The following is a 24,043-nucleotide window of genomic DNA, read 5'->3' as shown; positions in this document are numbered from 1 at the left end:
ACTTCCCCACTCAATTCTTTCATAAAGTAATGCTGAAAAAAAACCAAACAGGCACGCTTTTCATTAAAAGCCTGCTTTTTAATTTTACCCTGTTACTAGAGAGCAGTCAGAAACACAATACAAAATGAGCTTTATAAACATTTTTATTTTTCAGATATAGTCTACCACAAAAGAACTTACCTTAATTGTCTGCCTGCAAAATACAATAACAAAGGCTAGTTTAGAAGACAGAGGAGAGGGGTTATCACTCCCAATTTTTCACACTTTCTATCTGGTCACCTTACTTACAACACTCCTGCTAATACACCCCAGAATGACGTTCACTTTTTTTTTTTTTTTTTTGCACCAGTAGTACATTGTTATTTAAAGTTGTGATCCACTATAATCCCTGGATCATTTTCTGTAGTACTCCTTCCTAAGTGGTCACTTCTCATTTTGTATTTGTGCAATTGATTATTCCTTCCTAAGTATAATACTTTGGATTTGTCCTTATTGAATTTCATCCTATTTATTTTACACTATTTCTCCAGTTTCTCAAGATCATTTTGAGTTCTAATCCAGTCCTCTAAAGCGCTTCCAACACCTCCCAGACCTTATAAGCGTACCCCCTATGCCATTATCCAAATCACTTATGAAGACATTGAACAGAACTGGACCCAGGACAGATCCCTGCGGACAGGGCCGTTCTTAGGATTTATGGGGCCCTATGCAGCATTATTAAACTGGTGCCCCTATGCCTGATGGCTGCCCGGGCTCACAGGTGTATTTTAGATAAAGGTGGTCTTTTGAAGGATTTATTTAAAAAAACTACATGTCTGAAGATCCAAGCATTTAAGGCTAAAGATGAATACTCATATTGTGCATCTAAAAATCTATGCATGGACTTTTTAGAGATGTGATTTTATAATCTTCAGCAACACACTAATGAAATATTTTTAAAGCAAATTTTAAACTAAGGGCCTGTAGACTAACATGTTCTGAGTAAATATTACAGTAATGCACAACTATTTTTGTCAGAAAATTCAGAAACTGTCAGTATATACCTGGGGGTTGGTAAATGCCTGTTAAATGGTTTCATTACCACTTGAATGGCTCTTTACCAGTTTCAGTGTTGTGCTAATAGGTCTGGCAGGCTGGAAGGCTTTTTCACTTTTAAATACTAGATCCCCTCTGGAGGAAGACTCACCAGGCTGCAGCAGCCAGTTGTGGTGGGAGCCTGCAGGAAGGGTCAGAACAGGGAGAGGAAGAGGCGGGAGGGTGGACACTAAGACCCACGGGTGCCCCAAATTTTCAGGTTACCTACGCAGCCGCCTATGCTGCATATGCCTAAGGACAGCCCTGCCTGTAGGACCCCACTTGATATGCCCTGTATCATCTAAGCTATATTTCCCTAGTTTGTTTATGAGAAGATCATGTGAGATAGTATCAAAGGCCAAGATATATCACATCTACTACTTCCCCCCATCCACAAGGCTTGTTACCTTGTTATCACAGAGCGATATTTGGTTGGTTTGACATGATTTGTTCTTGACAAATCCATGTTACTTATCACCTTATTATCATCTAGGTGCTTACAAATCGATTGTTTGATTATTTGCTCCACTATCTTTCCAAATACTGAAATTAAGATGACGGACTATAATTCCCTGGGTTGTCCTTATTCCCCTTTTTACAGTTCAGTACTATATCTGCCTTTTTCCTCTAGGAGCTCACCTGTCCTCAAAGAGCTCTCAGAGAGGTGATCGTGAATGGCTCAGTGATCTATTCAGCTAGTTCCTTAAGTATTCTAGGATGTATTTCGTCAGATCCTGCCAACTTGAAGACATCTAACTCGTCTAAGTAATTCTTAACTTGTTGTTTCCCTATTTCAGCCTCAGATCCTACCGAATTTACACTGATGTTCACTATGTTAGTCATCCAATCATTGCTAATGTTTTTGGTGAAAAATTAAATGAGGCATTTAATACTTTGGCCACTGTTGCAATTTCTGTTAGTGTCTTTAGCTCCTCATTGAGTAATGAGCCTACCCTGTCCGTGGTCTTCCTCTTGCTTCTAAGGTATTTGCAAAATGTTTTCTTATTACCCTTTATATCTCTTGTTAGTTTGATCCTGTTTTGTGCCTTGGCCTTTCTAATTTTGTCTCTACAATGCTTGTGTTGTTTTTTCATATTCATTCTTGCATGCATAACATTAGATGAGAGCAAGATTTTTACCACTAACTAAAATATGTTTGCTGTATTGATGAGCTAGCACCTGTGCTAACACTTTGTTTTCCATAAAAAGAAAAGGAGGACTTGTGGCACCCTAGAGACTAACAAATTTATTTGAGCATAAGCTTTCGTGAGCTACAGCTCACTTCATCGGAATGCATCCGATGAAGTGAGCTGTAGCTCACAAAAGCTTATGCTCAAATAAATTTGTTAGTCTCTAAGGTGCCCACAAGTCCTCCTTTTCTTTTTGCAGATACAGACTAACACGGCTGCTACTCTGAAACCTTGTTTTCCATGTTTCATGTGTTAGTGCCACCTTCTAGACACTCACCAACATGCTGAACCCATGTGCTTTACGCTTCTTGAGTTTGAGGAGACTAACAGGGCACTGTCTCTGGGTTTCCAGGCACACATTGAGGGTGCATATTCTCTGTCTAGCAGCCCCTTGCGAGAGCTGAGACTCTGCTGTCCAACTGCCTGGGCCCTGAGACTTGTGTTGGCTCCTCCAAACTCCCCAGTAGCTTAAACACAACCTTTTCCCAGAGCTTCAACCTAGTGGGCTCTCTGCTTCACAGTTTCTCTCTCCAGGGACATGCAATAGTTGAAGTACATAATAGACTTTGCAGAAAGTTCCAAAAACCAATCAGTCTTTACTTTAGACATCACTAGAAATAAATAGATCTAGACAAAATGATAAAACACATTGTAGAAGGTCATGTCCATCCCTCCCCATCAGGGCCGGAGGGAGGCCATGCCCCCTTGCTGTTGCGTCTCTGCAAAGACTGGCTAAAAGGAGAATTAACAGCCTCAGAGGCCCTAGCCCTCTAGGCAGGGCCTAACACCAACCAGTCTAGGGGCTCAGGCCCTCAGGGAGGCGGAGCACCAAAAAATCTTTCGCCTGATGTCCTAACTCAGGCAGACAGCTGACAATGCAGGCCTCTTGGCCTAAGGTGAGGAGTCTGCCACCCCGGTGGTGCAGCTGGCAGCAGGGAGTAGGGAGACCCAGGCCCACCCTACTCCATTGGGTCTCAGCCCAGGGCCCTAACAGTGGCAGAGGGCTCCATCACTGGGTTGGCAGGGATCCCACCGCAACACATCGACCAGTATTCTGGCCACAGCACTGGGCTAGTTCCTATGATCCTCTCATTGGATACCTTCACTTCGTGGGTGTCCTGTGTCTCCCCGGGGTACCCAGTTAGCAGCAGTCCCAGCAGCTCTTTGGTGTCCTTGGCAGCTCTGGCAGTCCCTTCAGGTCCTCAGTGCTGCAGAGGTCCCCCGCGGGTAGGAGGAATCTATCTCCTTCGCCAGCTCCAGCCAAACTGAGCTGCAGGAGTTGCCTGTTATACTTCCTGTCCTGCCCCTCTGCTTCCAATGGGGCAGTGTGGCTGGCCAGGCTCCGTGCACTGGGAGGGGTGTTAGTTCCTCCCTCTCACGCCTGGAGGGAGGCCACGCCCCCTCACTAAATACCTATATGCCATTCTCTGTCTGCTTTTTCACCACTCAAGTCTTCTTCAGGATTTGGGTCAGTGTCCTTCCAAGATTCCAAGTCTCCTCTTCTGCACCCCTCTCCTCATGGCTTCTCCTCTTGAACATGGAGTCTGCTCTTTATCTCCTCCAGAAAGTATGTCTCTTTGTTCCCCTCTCCTGCTCCCAAGTTTCCTTTGCCTCTCTGAGTCCCTCTGAGTTTTTATATGCTAGTTTTTATATAGTTTCTTCCTCCTGGAAAAATTCTGGAAAAATTCCATTCTCTCAAATCTCAGCACCTCCCCGCTCCCGACCAACCACACACAGAGAAGTTGGAAAAAACTTTTTTTTAATCTAGGATGCAGTTACTTGTGTGTTTTAAATTTATTCAGGTGCCAATACTCTTTAACAATTAACCTATTCATAGACAGCCATGAAATGGCCATTTCCCTGTCTCCTTAGCACACATAGTGTAAGGCAAGAGCACACTACAAATAAACATAATGGTGTAAGCATACTGTAAGGATTTGCTGGTCCTGAACCAGGCCCATGGGCTCAAAGGCCACTGCAGCATCCGCAAACACCATCCAACAGCTCTACTGGTAACTGGAGAATTGGGAACCTTAAGGCCTTACGCTCCAGTAAAGGTACCGCCCACAAGGACACGATTAGTGGCGCTCCGGAGTCCCTGATTGGGCTGGGTACACTAATTAAACCAGAAAGACACAGGAAGTTGTCTGTACAACAAGGTGGACCCTGGCTTGCTGCTGCTACAGACCCTGCCTCCACTATGTGATCTCACCTGCTGCTGGTTCCTGCCTCGTTCATGATCCCTGCGCCTGGTCTCCAACTCTGGCTCCAACCCTTGGCTCTAGCATATAGCCTTCAACTCTGACTTTAGCTCTGACCCAATTTCAGCTCTCACTACCAGCTCAACTCCTGACTCCTGATTTTGGCTCTGACCCTGACTTGACTCCCAACCCTAACTCCTGCTCCAACCACTAGGTCTGACTGCCCAAGTCCCACCCGTGGCGCATACAGGGGGTTCATCATCTCAAACAGACTTAGTAAATTGTACATAGACAGATTCCCCCAAATCGTTACACCATGTAACCAAGATAAATTTAAATGGATCAACTTTCTTTTCAATGCATTTGGCCCAAAAAATGGCCACCAGCCCTACAATTCACCTAACTTGCAATAGAGCTCGTACTCTGTAATCTTCTTTCGGACGGTTTATTCATTTTTGCCTTGTAAACTAAAGTAATAAAATGTGTCTGCTCATTTCCCCAAATGACCTACAGCCGACATAGCTAGAGGTTTTCAATATTCCTATAGTTCTATGCAGACGTCTAATTCATCCCCTTTAAATAAGGCATACTTTCACAGATACCAACACAGCAGCAGCATGAATACAACACCAACAGAAGGTCAAAGCATAGAGTGAGGATAACCCACACCATTAATTCAGTTGCAGGCTTACACAGAAAGCTGCTGTACCAAGGACATTCAAAAAGGATTACTACTACATCCGATGAAGTGAGCTGTAGCTCACGAAAGCTCATGCTCAAATAAATTGGTTAGTCTCTAAGGTGCCACAAGTACTCCTTTTCTTTTTACTACTTTTAAGTAGCTGTCAAGGTACTTAGCCACGCTTAAAAATAAAGGTTTTTATTTTAAATTTTAGCAAGAAAGCATCAGACTATTTGTCTATTTGCTGAACAGACTTTAAAGAATGTTTTGATTGTCCATCATTCACAGTACTTCCTACTATGGCAATTTTCATTCTGTACTACACAAGCTATTTAAGAACTGTTGATAGTTACCATCATATATTTCAACTGGCAGTTAAAATTATTTACATCCATTTAGTGGACTGAAGTCACAATTAGGAAAAAAACAGCAACCCTTTGAACAGTTTAAAGACTAGAGGCTTTATACTTCTTTGCATTGCATAAATGGAATTCTGATTACATCTGCATTTCTGCCGCTCACTCGTAAAGCTTTTCAGTTGCAGATTAGCAATTACTGAAGATGGTGCTCTCATTAGGCCCCTAAAGCAGGTTGACTCAGGATAAGTGATTGCACAATGTTAATCATACCATGGTTAGCAACGTACACTGATACTTCAAAACAGCAGAAACATTACTCAGAATGAGCAAATGAAACATGAACATGTTTCTGCTACTGGTCAACTATGCATTCATGTGGAAGGAGATGAAATAATAAGCCAAACAGCTACGTTATCAGTTTAATATTTCCAGATAAAAATAAAATACATAAATCTAAGTCTGTTTTTGAAGATCTGAAAAGTTTTTTAAAACAAGATCCAAGAGTCTGATAACTATGTTACATTCTCAAAACAACATTTGTAGGAAACGGATTGTGATCCTCCTATTAGAGTAATATATATTCCTTCTTCCTTAAAGCCAAGCTTATGTCTTCTGAGATATAAATATCTGTTCAAACCCAAGTGTCACTTCATCATGAGCACTAAGGCAAAAGAGGTAAGGTAGAAACTTCTTGTTCCTAACCTCCCAAACACTTAACACAAATGTGAAAATATGAAGTGAGGCATGTATTATTGCAGCTTATTGCCGCTACACATTTGCATACTGCTGACAGTGCTATTGCCATTAACAGTTCTTTTGTAACATCCTGAGGACATCACATCCACACTCCTAACCAGGCCTTCAGAATACCCAAAGAAGAAACTGCCCCCATCAAGGCCAGCTCAGTTTTTAAGCTAAGCGTTATGTATGGTGGAACAGGATTTTGGGAGCTCATACAGCATAGAAATGTTCTATAAAACACAATAATCTATCACATTATAGAGTCTCAGTGCCTTGAGTTGATGTGCCCCCAATGAGTGAGGCCATAACAACTTGTTTCAAGAAAAAGCTCTAGCCTACTTCTGGGCAGTCCATTAAAAAATTATAACAATTTTGATAGCTATTTTACAAATCATAAATCTCTCCTATGCCAGGATTATCATCCAAGGCAAAAATGAAGAGCGAGAGACAAATGAGGACACAATACATTTTACCAAATTAATTCTGAATTATGGAAAAACTGCTCTCTGAAATAGCTTTGAGATTCATACTGCACCATTCTTTCATTAAGTTATTGGCTTAACTTATTAAGCTATGTTATTATATATAGCCAATTCAATTTAAACATAATTAATACAAAGAGCTCTTTGTATCTTAAAGTTATACTGTGAAAAAAGCCAACAACTCAACATGAAACATATGGGGATTACCTTGTACTGTATTTTCTAATCTCCACAGAATAGTGATAATAGGCCAGCTGCTGCTCCTACTGAAGTCAAAGGCATAACTCCCACTGACTTCAATGGGAGAAGGAGGCTTATGTTCCATATATCTCTGAACAGAGGGCTATTTGTTAATGTAAACCTGTAGTTTTAACCAAGAAAATGGCATTATTCATACATTCACTATGCATCAGGAAGAGTGTGCTACTACCTGAAATACTTTACAAGGAAAAGACATTTCAACTATGAAAATGCCGATAATTCACAGCTGTGCAGGTACCCTCACAACACCCACATTGGTTGGAACCAGATTACTTCATCATATAGATTACTAAAACCAGAAGGGACCATTATGATCATCAAGCCTGACCTCCTGTATAACTCAGGCAACAGGACCTCTTCCAGTGACTCCTGCATCCAGCCCAATCACATTATATCAATGTTTCATTTAAAACATAAACTTCCCTCACTCATAAAAATAAAGCAATGAAAAAGCAGAAAAATAAAGTATGAACTTGAAGATGATTTCTCCTCTTTTTTTTTAAGCATTTATTCTTGTTGTGCCTAAAAGCTCTCAATCAGGATTTCCTATTCATTTACAGTTGAATTTAATCGAATATTAACAGTACAGCTCAGCCTAAAGAATTTGAGGATCTATTAAAATTTAGAAGTCTGCTGCTGATCTTCCAATGTGTCAGCAGCTCCATCAAACAGTAAAGCACTTTTTGAACCTGATGTGGATTTTACAGGAAAAAGTAGATAACTCACTTAGGAGAAATTGTTTGCATTTTAAAAAGTTCTCATTTTGAATTTTAAAACAGCGGTTCTCACCTCAGCAATGAGCATAGAAACATCTTTCATAGGAAAAATATTAAAGCACTTCTAAAAAACATTCTTGATCTCTCCAGGAAATCTCTCAAGTACTCTACTGTGAGGCCTGCATAATGCTCTACTGAAACCTATGTTAAAGAACCTAAATGGTTCATAGAGTATGTCTACACAGGGATAAAAAACCTGTGACTCGCCCAGGTCAGCTGACTCAGGATTGTAGGGCTTGGGCTCCAGGGATGAAATATCATGGTGCAGACATTCAGGCTTGAGCTGGAACCCAAGATCTGAAATCCTGCGAGGGTGGAGGGTCCCAGACCTCGGGCTCCAGCCTGATCTCAAATGTCTACACAGCAATTTCTAGTCCTGCAGCCTAAGCTCTGCAAATCTGAGTCATCTGACCTGGGCCAGACATGGCCAGGCTGCAGGGCTTTTATTCCTGTGTGGATATACCAATAGAGCCTTATAAGAACCCCCTGCACTGTGAATTTCACCTAATGGGCTTTGCCTGTTTCAGATGCACCATTCTCATAGACTAAGCTGTCAGCAGGGAATGTGATTTTGTCATAGTAAGATTAGGTATAATTCACAGCACAGTCATGGTAGAAGATTGGTAATTTCAGCAACCTTGTGGACCCTCCTGCCACGCAATATTAATTCATTAGTTCACTTTGTGTAGTCCTCTTTGCACTGGGATTAGAACAAAGCCAACTAACTGTTAATCTGCGCCAGGGGGCTTGTGGGAGCCTGCCCTTGCCCCCATTTGTCCCCACTTCCACTCTGACCCCACCCCACAGACCTCTCTCCCCAGTGCAGAGCTCCTAAAAGTGGCAGGTCTGGATCTTTGCAACTCTCATGCCCCAAGTCCCCAGGGGTGACAGCGCTCATTCTCTACCTTTTGTCTGTGTTGTAGGTCCCCCAGTCCTCAACATACATACCCACCCCACTCTACTCCCAACTCACTAGATCCACGACCCCCTCTCCCTGGCTCCCTCAATTCCTGACCCCTCTTTCACCGCCAGCTCCCCGATCCTCAACCCCCTTTCCCATCTCTCTCCCCAGCCCACTGCTGGAGGAGGGCTGGTTGGAATGGGATGTGGCAGGCTTGAGCTGATCTCCACCAAGCAGCTGGCCAGTGCACTGGGCAGCTCCTCTCACTTCCCACTGGGAATGAAGGGGTTTCTCCAGATTGGGGCATCGGAGCCTGGCATCTGCATGTGAAGTGCTGAGCCCAGCAGCAGGCTCCAACAATACGCTAGAGAGAGAGACAGCAAAGGGGATTGGTGGCAAGGAAGAGATGGGGGCAGGTAGAAGGCTGGGCAAGTTGGGGAGATGGGGAAATCAGGGATCCAGTGAGCTGGGAGTGGAGAGGGAATATGGAGCAGGAGAGTCAGGCCTGGAGTCAAGAAGGAAAGAAGGCATGGAATGGGAGCTGTCACCACAGGGGACCTGTGGGAGGAGGAAGGCACAGACCCAGCCCTGTCCCCCCTTGGAGGTACGCACTAGGAAGAGGGGTTTGTGTGGGTAGTCAGAGTCAAAAGCTCTTTGCTCACTCTAAGAGAATGCTTAATTAATCCATGCAAATTTAAGAACATGAACAATACAGCCATTACAAATTATCCACATTATAAAAGAACAATGTCATAATGGGTTCATCTTCATAGGGATAAAAAACCTGCAACTGGCTTGGGTCAGATTACTCAGGCTGGTGGGGCTTGGACTCTCTTACCTCTGTGTAGAACTACCCAGTGTGGCTTGGCAAATAGTTTATACTGGCTGTCAATCCAAATCTTCCCCAAAACATGCCAGCATATGCTGATTATGATTGATCAAGATACTAAAAGCATATATATGCTGCTTATTTTAGAAGGTCATAGAGACCAGTGAAGTGATTCTCAGCAGACTCCCAGTGAGAATTTTTCTTATAGCTGCACAAGCATTCAGTTTCTGCTCCCAAGTGGCAATCATCCTATGCCCATTCACAGAGCTCCTGTATCTCTAGAGTTTTACATACAGGAGGTATGTTATGATTCAGTGAAGATGTCTGTTACACTGCAGTGAATCTAAAGCTGGTATGTACACTGTATTTGTATGTTCAATGACATTTCAGAAAGCTGTAACTTTGTATATTCTCATGAGATATTTCTTTGTCTTACTGACAGCTTACCATTAAGGTTAAAATCATAGGGCCAGATTTTAAGATGGTGTAAATCAGCATAGCTTCACTGAGGTCAATAAAATTGTGTAATTTTACATGAGTGGACAATCTGGCTCATAATGCTGCAAGTTGTCTTAGCAAAGCTCTGCGAGTTTATGAGTACAAATAAAGCTTTGAGGAACTTGAGGTATAAACAAAAAAATGTTGACAACATAGCATGATGCCTCTCAAGACTATTGCACTAGAGCAGTGGTGCACAAACTGGGGGACGCACAAGAGGTACTCAAGGGGTGCAAAAAACCTGGGTCCCACAGGACCCGCTGCCATGATAGCAGAGGCAGGATAAAAATAGAATGGGTATTGCGGGGCGGGATGGGAGCAGGATTAAAAAAAATAGTCCTCCTGCCCCGCAAACAACATGAACACCCCAGCCAGTAGCTATCGCTCTCCAGCTGCCCAGCTCTGAAAGCAGCGTCACCACCTGAAGCAGCACAAAAGTAAGGGAGGGACAAGTTCCGTGAATGATAAAGGGGGGCATGACTGGAAAAGTTTGTGCATTACTGCACTAGAGCATTTTTAACTTCAAATTTTATCCTTAGTCTCCACTGTCAACAAACCAGACCCTGTTTTCAGGGGTGTATGCAAAGATACTGCTAATTGAATGTACTGCTGAACATAAAAAAAAAAGAATACACAACAGCTTTAGATTCATTCCAGCCTACAACCATTTAAAGTGAATCATATTGTGTCAACATCCCTGGCATGCAACACTACCCTTGGTCTTTAGGCTGTTTCTATACTCATAGCTAGTGGCTTCTCCAAATCTCTCTGGCATACCCCTCTTCCACCACCACCGATTAGTGCCAATGCCCTTGCTAGAGCACTCAGTCTGGTACCTCAGACTCCCATCTGCCTCTTCTGAGAGCAGAAATGGATTTCCTTCCTCTGAGAACACGCAGCAGTCCACAATTCCAATTTGCATAAACAAAAGAAGGCTTATTTAAATACAGAAAATAGAGGGGGGGAATCAAAGTAAATACAAGAAAAGCAGAACTAAACAAGACTGAACTAAAGCTTATCCGATTCTGAAACTTGTAGATGTCTTACTCCTTAAACACGTTTTAAAGTCTTACACTTCAATGTTCATTTGGTTCTACCCCTGCATCACAATGTCTCAAAGTATATAGTTATTGCATCCTTTAAATGAGAGAGACCATTCGACCCATAATCAAGAAACTATCTCTTGACAGCAAGAGTTTCATCAATTGTCAACCAGTCTATATCCTTCCTTGTAGAAGGAAAGTTACCGGGAAGGTTATAGTGAGAGTCTATTCTGACTTCACCTAAAGTCATCAGATTTCCTTTATCCCCCTCAGTCTGATTTTAAACCTGAGTCTGCTATGGAAACTGAATTAGTCTCATTGGCTAACAATTGCCTAGCTATGTACAAAAGTCAGGTATCTTTATCAATTTCCCCTTGATGCGTCAACATACACCAACAGTATAGGTGTGCTTAAAAAAAAATCAACGTTTACCACACTTCAGTACTTTCAACTTTAGTAAATTTCCGAAACATGCATTTGGTAAAAACCCCAGAGGCAGAAGAGAGGCTGAATGAAAGCCTCTGTGTACTGACACTGGCATTCAGCCATGACAGTAACTTTCTGTGGCTCAGTAAAATTGCCACATGAAAGTAGGCTTCCTGTAGGTCCACAGCAGCAAACCAATTATTCTGAGACAACGTGGGGAGGACAGTGTATAGAGTGACCATTTGGAACCTCATGTACCCAATATATTTGTTGAGGTCGCAAAGGTTGAGGATGGGTCTTATCCCTCCCTTGGATCTGGGTACCAGGAAGTACCAGGAGTAGAAACTGTGACCCTAATGTTCCTGCAGAACCTTCTCCACTATTCCCAAAGCCAGAAAAGAGCAGACCTGTTCAAGAAGCAGTGTCTCGTGAGAGGGGTCCCTGAAGAGGGACAGGGAGGGACGGTAAGAAGGAGGCCTGGAGAGGAACTGGATGGCATAACCTGATCTGATGGTGCTTAGGACCCAGTTGTCAGTAGTGATTGAGCCCCAAGCATTGTGAAAGCAGGCCAGCCTGTCCCCAAAGTGGGGGATGACGAGTGAGGTGCAATGCCTGGAACAGTGCTCTGGACCAAGGAGTCAAACGGGCGCTTGGAAGGCGTTGCAGGAGGGAACGTAGGCTGGCCGAACCCTGAGCCCAACTGCTTTCTCCTGTGGGACCTGTCCCTCTTTCTGGGGTAGTCTCGTTGCGTCAGAGGAGGGAAAGGCTGGCCAAATATGTGCTGCGCGTACTGCTGATGCTGTTAGACAGCAGAGTGGCGCCTCTCCACTGGCAGCGTGTACACCTCCAAGGGTAGCCCTTGGGTCCTTGAAGGGGTGCAGTGTCTCATCATTTTTGTCGGAGAACAGTGTGTGGCCGTTGAAGGGCAAATCCTCAATGGCTTGCTGGACATCAGAAGCAATACCTGTATTCTGCAGCCAGGAACCCCTTCTAGTAGTGACCACAGAAGTCATCACCGTGTCTGTGACATTGAGTGTGGACTTTAAGGACACTGTAGCCACCAAGCAGCCCTCAGTAACAAACACTCAAAATTCCTCCCGTGAGGCCTTGGTCAGCTAGTCTGCAAACCTTGACACAGCTGTCCAGTTAAAGTTATACATGGACATCAAGACTTGCTAGTTAGCAATTCACATCTGTAAGGAAGAGGAGATATAAACCTTCCCGTCCCTGGGGTCCAATCATTTGAAGTCCCTATCCTTGGGGGTGGAATTAAACCTGCCCTGCCTCAGTTACTCACCACAGTTATGACTAGGGAATTTGGGGATGGATGGAAGTAAAACCCCGCAAATCCCTACATGGGAATGAAAGAGCACTTTTCCAAGTTCTTAGCTACAGGCAGTACTGAAGCTGCCATGCTCCTGAGGGCTTTAGCCAGTTCAAGGCGTGCATATTTTATAGGGAGGGTGACTCTCCCAGGGGCAGTAGATGGCTCTAAAATATCCATAAATTTGTGGGTGTTCTCTTGCAAGAACTCTGCTTTGGTTCCAAGGGAAGCAGCTACATGCCACAAAAAGTCTAGATACACCTTAAAATCCTCCAGTAAGAAAGGGGAGGATAAGCCAGTCAAGCACAGCATTGTTCGGGGATGAAGACGAGGCCCTTAACTGATTCGAAGCCAGATCCTGTTCCATGGCTGACAGACCCAGGCAGGATGACTCTGGAGGCTCTGCAGGGAGAAGGACCACAGGTGCCTGGGCCTGCAGCAAATGGACTGTCACTATCACAGACTTGGCTGGTGATCTTGCCTTTGAGTGAGACCTCCACGATACAGGTTAGGCATTGGCAGCCAGGAGGCACCAGGCCAGGGACCTCTGTTGCAATCATGAGATGTGCACCAATCCTGGTACCCATAATGGTCCATCAATGGCCCTTGACGCTGGTCAAGCTATAGAGAGCAGGAGGATGACACTGACTCAGATGCAGAGAAGACTTTGGATCCTGGAGACAAGGGCAGAGCGAGACCAGAGGCAGCAAGTAGGCAGTCTGACTTGTCCGTCGCCCAGAATGAGGTCGGAAACGGCATTGCTGATGGAAGCAGTACCATTGGTGCAAAGTATGCTGGTGTTGGAAAAGATATCAGTCCTGAAGTGACCAGCGGTACCAGAGTGTCTGATGGTACCAATGTCAAGGGCAGTGAAAGCTGCCACAAGAAGCATTTGTGGTGCCAACTGCAGTCATGCCGAGGAGATTCCTGGTACCAAAGTCCCCTGTACTGATCCCAGTACCAATCCCACTTCCACAATCTGTGGAAGAAAACAATGGGGTGCAGTGCCAACAGACCCGAGAGTTCCATGGCTCAATCAGTCAAAGGGGCTATAGTTGACGCAGCCTGGGCAAATTCGTGGGCCAAGGGAGAGATTGGGACTGAAAGGCAAAGGAGGTCTGTCGCTGCCTGGTATGCCACCAAAGTGGAAAGAGTCAGCACCGGCAACTCTCTCATTGGCACCAGACTCAACACACGCCCGGAGGCCAGAACCAGGGTTTCTACCATCTCTACTAGGTCCTGGGGAAGGGCTAGAGGTACCCATGCCATCCTGCATGCCAGCAACAGCTCCATGCAGGCACATTACAAGGTCTATCTATTAATTTAGGATAAAATGTACCCCAATGCATAAGGCACATCCAATGTCCTATTCATTACTTAAGCTCCACTGAAGTTCTGTGTTAAGAGTTTAAGTGGTGTACAGGGCCTTTTGTGGGCCCTCTGCACATGAGTGAATTTCACCTTCAGGCTCTTGCCCAAAAAGGTAGATTGATCTGTCTTTCTTCTTCGGCTTGGGGCATTTTCTTTTAATCAAAATTCTATCAAATTTAGTTATGTTTTTATGTGTGTGGTTTTAAGAAAAACATGAAGAGTTTTTGATAAATGAATTTCAATACACTGAAAAGGTAAGTAAGTAAATGCTCTTGGACTGTCAAAAGCTACGAACACAGAAGCACACTGTAAGAAGATGCGGCTTGAGAATCCCAATTACAACCTCTCATTAAGGACAAATTATTGCTCTTTGAGGACTTTTTTGTATTCATGCTGGCACTAATGGTAGTAAGTATATTTATGTTCCTACTGGGAGAGAGCAAAATTCTACTCTGAGGCTGACATGTCGTGCACCTTGTTGTTATACCTTTAATTGTGTTCAAATGCACTGCACAAGGATCCTTTTGAAGTTGAAATCTGAGGTAAGCATGAACCTTTGTAGAGGACTGAGTCATTTAGAGATATTTCAGTGCACTTTATGTTTCTTTCTGAATGGGTTGCTCACAGCACTGGCAACACATCGAATCTTTGAGCTGTCAAGTTTCAAACAGCATTTGACACACTGAGCATTCTCTGTCAGGCAATCAAGATTGTCATTCATCTCAATATCTTTCACCTGCCACTTTCAACAGGCATTGTGATTGTCAAAGAGAGCAGAAACATCACAACCAGTGAGGCTAAAGTCAATCTCTGAGTTTTTTATTTAAAAAGGAGTATTTAAAGAAGTCATACTGTACCTGTGGATACACCAACATGGCTCCCACTGAAATCAAAGAGAACCACATGTGCACATCCAAGGGCAGAATTTGCCTCATCAGCTATTCCTTATATCTTTGGACAGGAAAATAAAGTAAAAAAAAAAAAATCACCATTTTCTTTGGAAGTGGGAGCCACGACAAACCCAACAAATACAAATTTCTTCTTCCTTGTCATCCTCCACTTGCTAAAAGCAATTTGATTTTTGAAGCCACAAATTGCAGTTAGGTGTCCAACTCCCATGGACTTTCAATAGGAAATAGGTGCTTAACTACCTTCATATCTTTGAAAATCTCCCTCATAACTGCATTCAGAAAACTTTTGGAGGTGAAAAGCTGAACTGTTTTATCTGCTAGAGACAGAGAGAGATTGGGCAATACCTGTTCCTAAGATTCTAGATGAGATTCTTGATGTGCTGCTGGGTGAAACTGTACAACCCAACTGTCCGGATTTGCATATCTGAAAACTATCAGCTCTCCAGCACAGGAAATAGTGCTGCTTTTTATTAACAGAATACTAATGTGAACCATATATTGGTTATGTTAGAAACCAAACTATGCAGCAGTAGAATTATACTGATTTATACTGATACTGTGAGGTGTTGAGCACTGAATCCAAAGGGAAGTGAAAACACTAAGGACCAGATCTTCAAAGGTATTTAGGTTCCTAATTTCCAATCTGGGACTAAGCACCTTGCAGCACCAAGCCCTTGCACTGTAGTTACTATGAAAATGAGAAAAACTTAGGAAAATGTTTTCTGTAGCCATTCTAAAAATTGTGATCACTAGTGTCTCTCGATGTTCAGCCACATTCTTAAGTTTATCCTTAGATTTCATACTATGTAATTGTTGCTAAATTAAGTAGCTGTCTTGGATCAATAAATATTTCACCACACAAGTTATTTTGAATCTAAAGCATTAGATCAATTAAAATTGTAATCCGTTTAAAAATCTTAATTAGAGAAGGAAAATTCTTTTCCAAGAAGTACTCAGAATGATAATCAGTTTAGCCTTGACAATTATTTTAAAAAGCTGTTTATGCATTTTTATAAAAATTAAAAAATATTTATATTTGTAAAGAAATTCTAAATTAAAACAAAACAAAAAACAAAAAGAAAACCCACCATACACACAGACACACACACATGCACATATTTACTTCAAGACATTTTGTAAGAAAATACTAAAAAAAATTTCCATATTCCAAAAACAAAACAAAGAAACAAACAAAACCCCCCAACAACGAATATTTAAGACTAAGGCCAAAAATGTATTTACCTATCACATAACTTACAAAACAAAAACAAGAAAGAGAATATGTAAGCATATCGTAAATATTACACTCAAACAAATAAACAAACTGTTCTTGTTAAGCCTAAAGAAATGTAACATGCCACTACGTCCTTAACTCTGACCCATAGGTAGTTTTGTACTTTTGTTATCTCAATTTCAGCATTCTTTTTTAGGGATACTGTTAAGTGGCAAATATTATCTGTTAATAATATTGTCAAACCAAAGTGGAATCTGTTGGCAAGTTACTCATAATTGCTGTTTCTGAGAAATAAATGTTCATTGATTTATGGTAAACTTTTGTATGTATGTGACCTGCATTTGGGGCTGATTAATTTGTAAAGGGAGGAAGTATTGATTTGGAGTCCAAATCTACTTCCCTCTACCACTGTAAAACTGTTGGAGAGCTGAAGGCTTGACACTGTGCCTCTTTTGTGAGGGCTGGTGCTGTGCCTCAGCATGGGTTGGGATAGTGAAAGAGTAAAATCATGAACCTTAAGGTTGGACTCTTCCTACAGCACAAGTTCGGATACTTGTATTCTATACTGGAGCTGCAGCCACCCACAGGTACTTACAAGGAAGTGATATACCAAGTTTGCCAGCTAGTATTTCACCTGCATACCACACCAAAAACATGCCCCCCACACACACTCAACTCTTCAGAATAGTTGCAAGCCCAGAACTTGCCTTCTACAAACTGCCCTCTAAAGAGCTGGAATAGAGAAGTGGTGACCATAAAGTTATTGCAATGGCAACAATCTACAAAGCAATGGAAGTTTTAGCTTACCGAAAAAACATGTAAAGAATATGTTATATGTACATACAGATATAGAAATGTCCTACAGGAATCTCATTAGTATGCAATAATGAAACTCCCCCAAAGACTGGAGGGCCTGCACAAAGCCCACTTAACCACTTAAGCTCTCTATTAGCCTTGTGTTTAGGAGGATCACAGGCAGAGAAACTGCCAGGGGACAAAGAGGATATGTTTACACTGAATACTAAGCCTAGGCTCTGACTCAGGTTTAAGCCGAAGCCCTGCTTCCATTTACTTACAAAGCAGTCTCACTCAGGTCAGCAAGCACTCAGGACCAGGTCCTACAACCCTGCTAGGGAGATGGGTCAGGGCCTAAATCACTCTGAGACTCAGGTCCAATCCCTTTCATTTTACAATGTGGACGCAGTGCAAGGTGCAGGCCTGAGCCAGAAGGACTGTGTAGTGCAGAATGGACGTGTTAGCGTGGCTGTGAGACCCAGGTCCAGCAACTGTAAGCCCAGATTTACAGTGCAGTGTGGATTCTCCAGCATGGGCTTGGAAACACCAAGTCCACAAGCCCAGATCCCACAGCACTGGGTTTACAATGCAGTGTAAACATACCCAGAGAAGGGCTCAAATTTGCTGCACTTACATGGCCCAAAAGCACCCCGAATGGAAATGTGGAGGTGCAATGGCCACTATTGCAGCCTCATAGATTGGAATAACGGTGGCAGATAGCCAACAGATTGGGCTGGTGGTGGAGTCTATCCAGTCCAACCCCTATGGAGTTCCTTGCACAAAATCTAACTACTCAGGCTTAGTATGATGCAGGGACATGAATTTCACCCTAAATGATTACATTTAAGGATTCTTTTTCAGAGGAAACAAATCTACCTTTTGTTAATTAAAAGAAACAAGAGGTATGTGTGTTTGCATATATTTGCATGTATAGATGTGACTCTAAGAGCTCCCCAATGCCAGATGGCACACAGTTATTATATTTACCCAAAAGGTAGCATGTAATATATCACTGGAAAACTAATAACTCAATGATCATTAAAATTTTCATGTGATATATGTATGTTTAACCCACAAAGAACTTTACAGGTGTGCTGAAAATACGTGACTAAAATGTGTTTAGATCAAGCGTGTCGGTGGAGTTGACAAATGGGTTTTCTCTAGACCAGGAGTGGGCAAACTATGGCCCGCAGGCCAGATCCGTCCCACAGGCTGTTTTAAGCCGGCCCTCAAGCTCCCGCTGGAGAGCTGCAGCCAGGGAGCAGGGTTGGGGACCGCACCACACGGCTCCTGGAAGCCATTTGCGGTAAGCACGCCTGGAGCCTGCACCCCTGAGCCCCTCCCCACGACCCCAGCCCTGATACCCCTCCTGCCCTCTGAACCCCTAGGTCCCAGCCCAGAGCAGCCTCCTACACCCCAAACTCCTCATCCCCAGCCCCACCCCAGAGCCCTTACCCCCCCCCCCCCTGCATCCCAACCCAGAGCCCCCTCACACACCCTGAACTCTCCATTTCTGGCCCCACCCCAGAGCCCGCACCCCCAGCCGGAGCCCGCACCCCCTCCTGCACCCCTACCCCCAATTTCGTGAGCATTCATGGGCCACCATACAATTTCCATACCCCGATGTGGCCCTCGGGCCAAAAAGTTTGCCCACGCCGGCTCTAGACAAAGGAAAGAGGCCAACACCTCAAACCAGGTGTGGACAAATTCAACAGACTACTCTATTGTATTGGAGGTTGCAGGAAGAGATCATTTGCTTTGTCAAAATCACCGTGGGGAAGGAACCAGCATGGAGTCTACACCCAGCCTACCATCTACACCCAGCAGGGCAAAGGAACTTTATCTGGGGATATCCTTCAAAGTATACATTTCAAAGATTTAATGGAATATAAAGAGAGAGGAAGAAAAACCCTAAGTTATCCTTCACCTGAAGAGACAACGGAAACAAGCATTCTGAGCTCTGTGAAAGGTCCTGGCCAGAATGCCTGGTCAGCCATGCTGGAAAAGAGACTTGATGAGAAACACTTCTTTGAACAAGAGAGACTAGTTTGTTATATCAGGTTTTAGTCTTAAAAGTGTATTTTCAAGTTTGTAGCGTGTAATCCTTTCTAACTTTATTTCTTATACTTGGTATCACTTAAACCTTTTTGGTTAATAAACTTTTTTACTTTTACTATAAACCAATTTAGTGCTTTGATTCAAATAGAGTGATCACCTTAACCCAAGTTAAGCTAGTAAACTGCTGGGTACTGTCTCTTTAAGGAGCAGCAAACTTAACTTCTGTGAATGTTCAGCAAGAGGGTTGGGCACTACAGGGCAGACAGTTTGGGGAAAATTCGGGACTGGGGAGGGATTGGGGTCACTCTGCAAAAAGTAATTGGGCAGTGGAAGCCAGGGTGTGGCCTGTATGCTTGTCTGTTGGCTGTTGGTGTCTGGACTGTGAGCCAAAGCAGCATAGCATTTAAGATCCCGGAGTTGCAGGGCAGGCGGTGACACAACCCCTTACTGATCTAGTTACAATAGGGAAACAAACTTTTCTACAAAATAGCAGGAGATCACTACAGCTTCATCTCTTTTTAGAAGCATGATTAGCAACTCAGTCTGCATGTTCTTCCCCAGTTTGTACAGAGTTATGGTTAGTGCCAACCTATCACGTAGCTAAGTGACAGGTGAAATTATCCTAGGAGCACACACTGAAGAATATTTGAAAGAAAACGTTTGATTGCCCTGCTAGTACAACCTACCATTTTACTGTGGTTGATGTGCGATACAGAGGTTCTCTGAATTTCCTTTTTGGCAGCTTCCTGAAGATCAGAGGCTTGTTGGATGTATGTTAACCCTGCCAGAATCTCATCTTCCAAAAGTGTCACATCATCATAAGAAACAGGCCAACCCAGATTTTCTAAGGCCTGTAGCAAAGCTTCTTTGTGTTCCATGTACGAGACTGGCTCCTCCTGCTCAAACCTTTAGAAAAATTACAACCGTTTACAATTATACGTTGTAATGTTTTTCATTTTCATTTTACAAATGTTAGGTAATTAAGGAGCACACTGCCCCTGTGAAGTAAATAGGTGCTAACTTCACTGCTCTTAGTGCTGTTCTACATACAATTTTTGTACCATTCTAACTATATCCGTTTCAAACCCGATCTGATTGAAGTGCTACAAACCCCATTGTAGGTGCAGTCATACCAGTGTAAAGGTACTCATAATCAGTATAGCTTATTCCCTCACAAACCAATCCTTGGACTGCTACTCACTGGCTAAGTAGAGAAGGGTTTATGCTGATGCCAAAGAAGATGATGTCCCAGCCCTCCCAAACCCCTGCCACTCACACTGAGCATAGAGTAACACTGTTAAGGGGAAGTGCCTATTCTCTTTTACAAAAGTGAACAGCAAGGGGGGAAAGGAATCCTCTCACTTTGTAACTCAGTGGGTGGCAAACCAAAACCTGAGGCTTACATGTTACCCTGTGTCACACATAAAATTATTTACCAGTAAGGTGTAGACAGAAAATACTTGAAAATAAAATAAACTGGCCATGACAAGAGCAGCCAAAAAAGTGTGTAAAATATTTATGACCTGATTCTCAAAAGGTGCTGAGCACTGTAGCTCCCATTCCATTAATAAATGTTTCAAAAATTAAATTATTGAGACAGGAAGAAGGTGAAAACTTACTTGTCTCTTTCCTCTTGAGATAGTGCTCTCCAAATAATTAGATTTAGGCGCCTATTAAATAAAAGAAAACAATTCCTGAGGGAATGCGGTCAGTGTGTGTCTGATTATCATAATATCAACGAATAAACCAGAACACACAGTTCTAAAAGATATCTACCATGATTTGTATTCTGAAAGCACAAACAGTGTTCTTATCATTCCACTATGAATTTATCATCTGCAAAAGGATATAAGAAAACAGCATCTTCCATCTGGTAGCAACATGATTATTTCAGGGTCACTGAGAAATTAGTGGCAATCACTACTGTTTCCTGCAGGAATTTCAGTGGAGAGTTCTGTCCAGCACCCAGTAATCTAAACTAAGCAATAGTGCTGATTTAATGTCAGCCAACAGCTGCCCCCGACAAGTTAACAGCTTCAGCAAGAAGGCACTTGAGAAGCAATGTTAATGATTTTTTTTCCCCACTTAAAAATCAAATGCAATCACACCATTTAAATTTCTACTTCATTCCACTCTGCCCATTAAGGAAAGCTTCTGTGGTGAAAACAGAACTGCCTACCCAAAAGCACTCAAGTGCTGTCATTTTAAAAACACTACAGGTTTTTTTCCTTTGTTGCAGATGATTTGTCTTTCTTTCTTTCTTTTTTTTAAAGACATAGATTACAAGTTTCTACTAGCCAATTTTATCCCTAAATGTCAACATCCCAACAAGTAAGGCATCACATAACTCTCTCTTTTATTTCACAATGCAGAAGCAAATCTCTGGGGGGTCCTAGGTGCCATCACATAGAAAAGTGAACTCTGCTATATTATTGTTTACAAATGTCTGAGCTGGCATCAGTTCATTCCAGAGACGACTCAAACCTTTCCAAACACGTGTCCTTTTCCAATCTTGGTGAATTAACTGTTGCACTTAAAAAAATCCCCAACAGCCTATACAAATTAGATTCTGAACATGGGTTTCCGACTGATTCAGTTCATCTGCCAAGGAAAACAAGAACCAGCTCCTTCAGAATGTAAATTACTAGTACATTCATATTCTGCATTCTTGGCATGCTCAGCTGTCTATTTCACACTTCTAAACGCTGCACATTCATAACTAGCTAATTTGCAAATGTTTGTAACTATTCAAGACCACACATGCTTTGTAGATCGCAGCTTTTTTCTCCTTTGCTGAAGTATATTTCTCTGTGGGAACATTAAATTATTGCCATCACTTTCCTACCTCTCAATTTTATGCTAATAGTAAATCTATGTATGGTGAGGTTATTGTCATGGTTTCTTCTATTCTTGAAACTGGCATGTACTAACATATTGTCTAATTTATAGATATCAAAACAAATTTGCGACTATTCAGTAAGCTGAACCCTAGCAAACCTTGCAGATTCAATTATCAGAAATGTAATACTGTATTCACAGCAAAAAAGACATGGTTAAATTGGTGTTTCAGATGGAAATGTGGAGTTATAATTTGTCACTTGCATCCACTACAGGTCGAAACTTGGCATCTAGGCAAGGAATGATTTCACCTTTCACACATACTCCACCCCCATTCTCAATGACATTTGCTGAAACTGTTAAAATCTTCATTGCAGCCTTGCAACTGCAACGCTATAGTTTAATTATACCAGTGTTTCTATTTTATAATCTTAGTTTCAAGGACTTATAGTTTGAGAATTTGGGAGTTTAGAAAACTGCTTTTACTAAAAATTGGTACATACAGTAGAACCTCTGAGTTACGAACACCTCGGGAATGGAGATTGTTCATAACTCTGAAATCTTTGTAACTCTAGTAACTTTGAACAAAGCAACGAGGAGTCCCTGTGGCACCTTAGAGACTAACAAATTTATTTGGGCATAAGCTTTCATAGGCTAAAACCCACTTCATCAGATGCATGCAGTGAAAAATACAGTAAGCAGTATATATATACACAGCACATGAAAAGATGGGAGTTGCCTTACCAAGTGAGGGGTCAGTGCTAATGAAGCCAATTCAATTAAGGTGGAAGTGGCCTATTCTCAACAGTTGACAAGAAGGGGTGAATATCAAGAGAGGGAAAATTTCTTTTGCAGTGCTAACAAGACCAATGCAATCAAGGTGGACGTCGACCATTTCCAACAGTTGACAAGAAGGTGTGAGTATCAGCAGAGGGAAAATTACTTTTTGTAGTGACCCAGCCACCCCTAGTCTTTATTCAGGCCTAATTTGATGGTGTCCAGTTTTCAAATTAATTCCAGTTCTGCAGTTTCTCATTGAAGTCTGTTTTTGAAGTTTTTTTGTTGAAGAATTGCCACTTTTAAGTCTGTTATTGAGTGTCCAGGGAGATTTAAGTGCTCTCCTACTGGTTTTTGAATGTTACAGTTCTTGATGTCTGATTTGTATCCATTTGTTCTTTTACGTAGAGACTGTCCGGTTTGGCCAATGTACATGGCAGAGGGGCATTGCTGGCACATGATGGCATACATCACATTGGTAGATGTGCAGGTGAACGAGCCCCTCATGGCGTGGCTAATGTGGTCCTATGATGGTGTCCCTTGAATAGATATGCGGACAGAGTTGGCACCAGGGTTTGTTGCAGGATTGGTTCCTGGGTTAGTGTTTTTATTATGTTGTGTGCAGTTGCTGGTGAATATTTGCTTCAGGTTGGGGGGCTGTCTGTAATTGAGGACTGGCCTGTCTCCCAAGGTCTCTGAGAGTGAGGGGTCATCCTTCAGGATAGGTTGTAGATCCCTGATGATGCGTTGGAGAGGTTTTAGTTGGGGGCTGTAGGTGACAGCTAGTGGCATTCTGCTACTTTCTTTGTTGGGCTTGTCCTGTAGTAGGTGACTTCTGGGTACCCTTCTGGCTCTGTCAATCTGTTTCTTCACTTCAACATGTGGGTATTGTAGTTTTAAGAATGCTTGCTAGAGATCCTGTAGGTGTTTGTCTCTGACTGAGGAACTGGAGCAAATGTGGTTGTATCTTAGAGCTTGGCTGTAGACAATGGATCGTGTGGTGTGGTCTGGATGAAAGCTGGAGGCATGTTGGTAAGTATAGCGGTCAGTAGGCTTCCGGTATAGAGTGGTGTTTATGTGACCATCACTTATTTGCACTGTAGTGTCCAGGAAATGGATCTCTTGTGTGGACTGGTCCAGGCTGAGGTTGATGGTGGGGGCGGAAATTGTTGAAATCTTGGTGGAATTCCTCAAGGGCCTCCTTCCCCTGGGTCCAGACAATGAAGAGGTCATCAATGTAGCTCAAGAAGAGTAGGGGTGCTAGGGGTATCC

The 24,043-nt window shown here is 42.8% G+C and overlaps 1 protein-coding gene across 4 annotated transcripts in view; it reads right to left on the bottom strand.

The window, feature by feature from the left end:
• The window catches only part of VWA3B (von Willebrand factor A domain containing 3B), a 108,876-nt gene that overhangs the window by 17,190 nt on the left and 67,643 nt on the right, over positions 1 to 24,043 (bottom strand). For all 4 annotated transcript variants that reach the window (XM_043537604.1, XM_043537599.1, XM_027825804.3 and 1 more), the window contains 2 exons: positions 20,776 to 20,826; positions 19,843 to 20,062 (listed from right to left, as the gene is read on the bottom strand). In XM_043537604.1, the coding sequence (XP_043393539.1) occupies positions 19,843 to 20,062; positions 20,776 to 20,826 (271 nt within the window). The remainder of the gene's footprint in view (positions 1 to 19,842; positions 20,063 to 20,775; positions 20,827 to 24,043) is intronic.

This window comes from Chelonia mydas, chromosome 1 (genome assembly GCF_015237465.2).
Source record: "Chelonia mydas isolate rCheMyd1 chromosome 1, rCheMyd1.pri.v2, whole genome shotgun sequence".
Lineage (NCBI taxonomy): Eukaryota > Metazoa > Chordata > Testudines > Cheloniidae > Chelonia > Chelonia mydas.
This window is presented reverse-complemented; position numbering and strand designations above follow the sequence as displayed.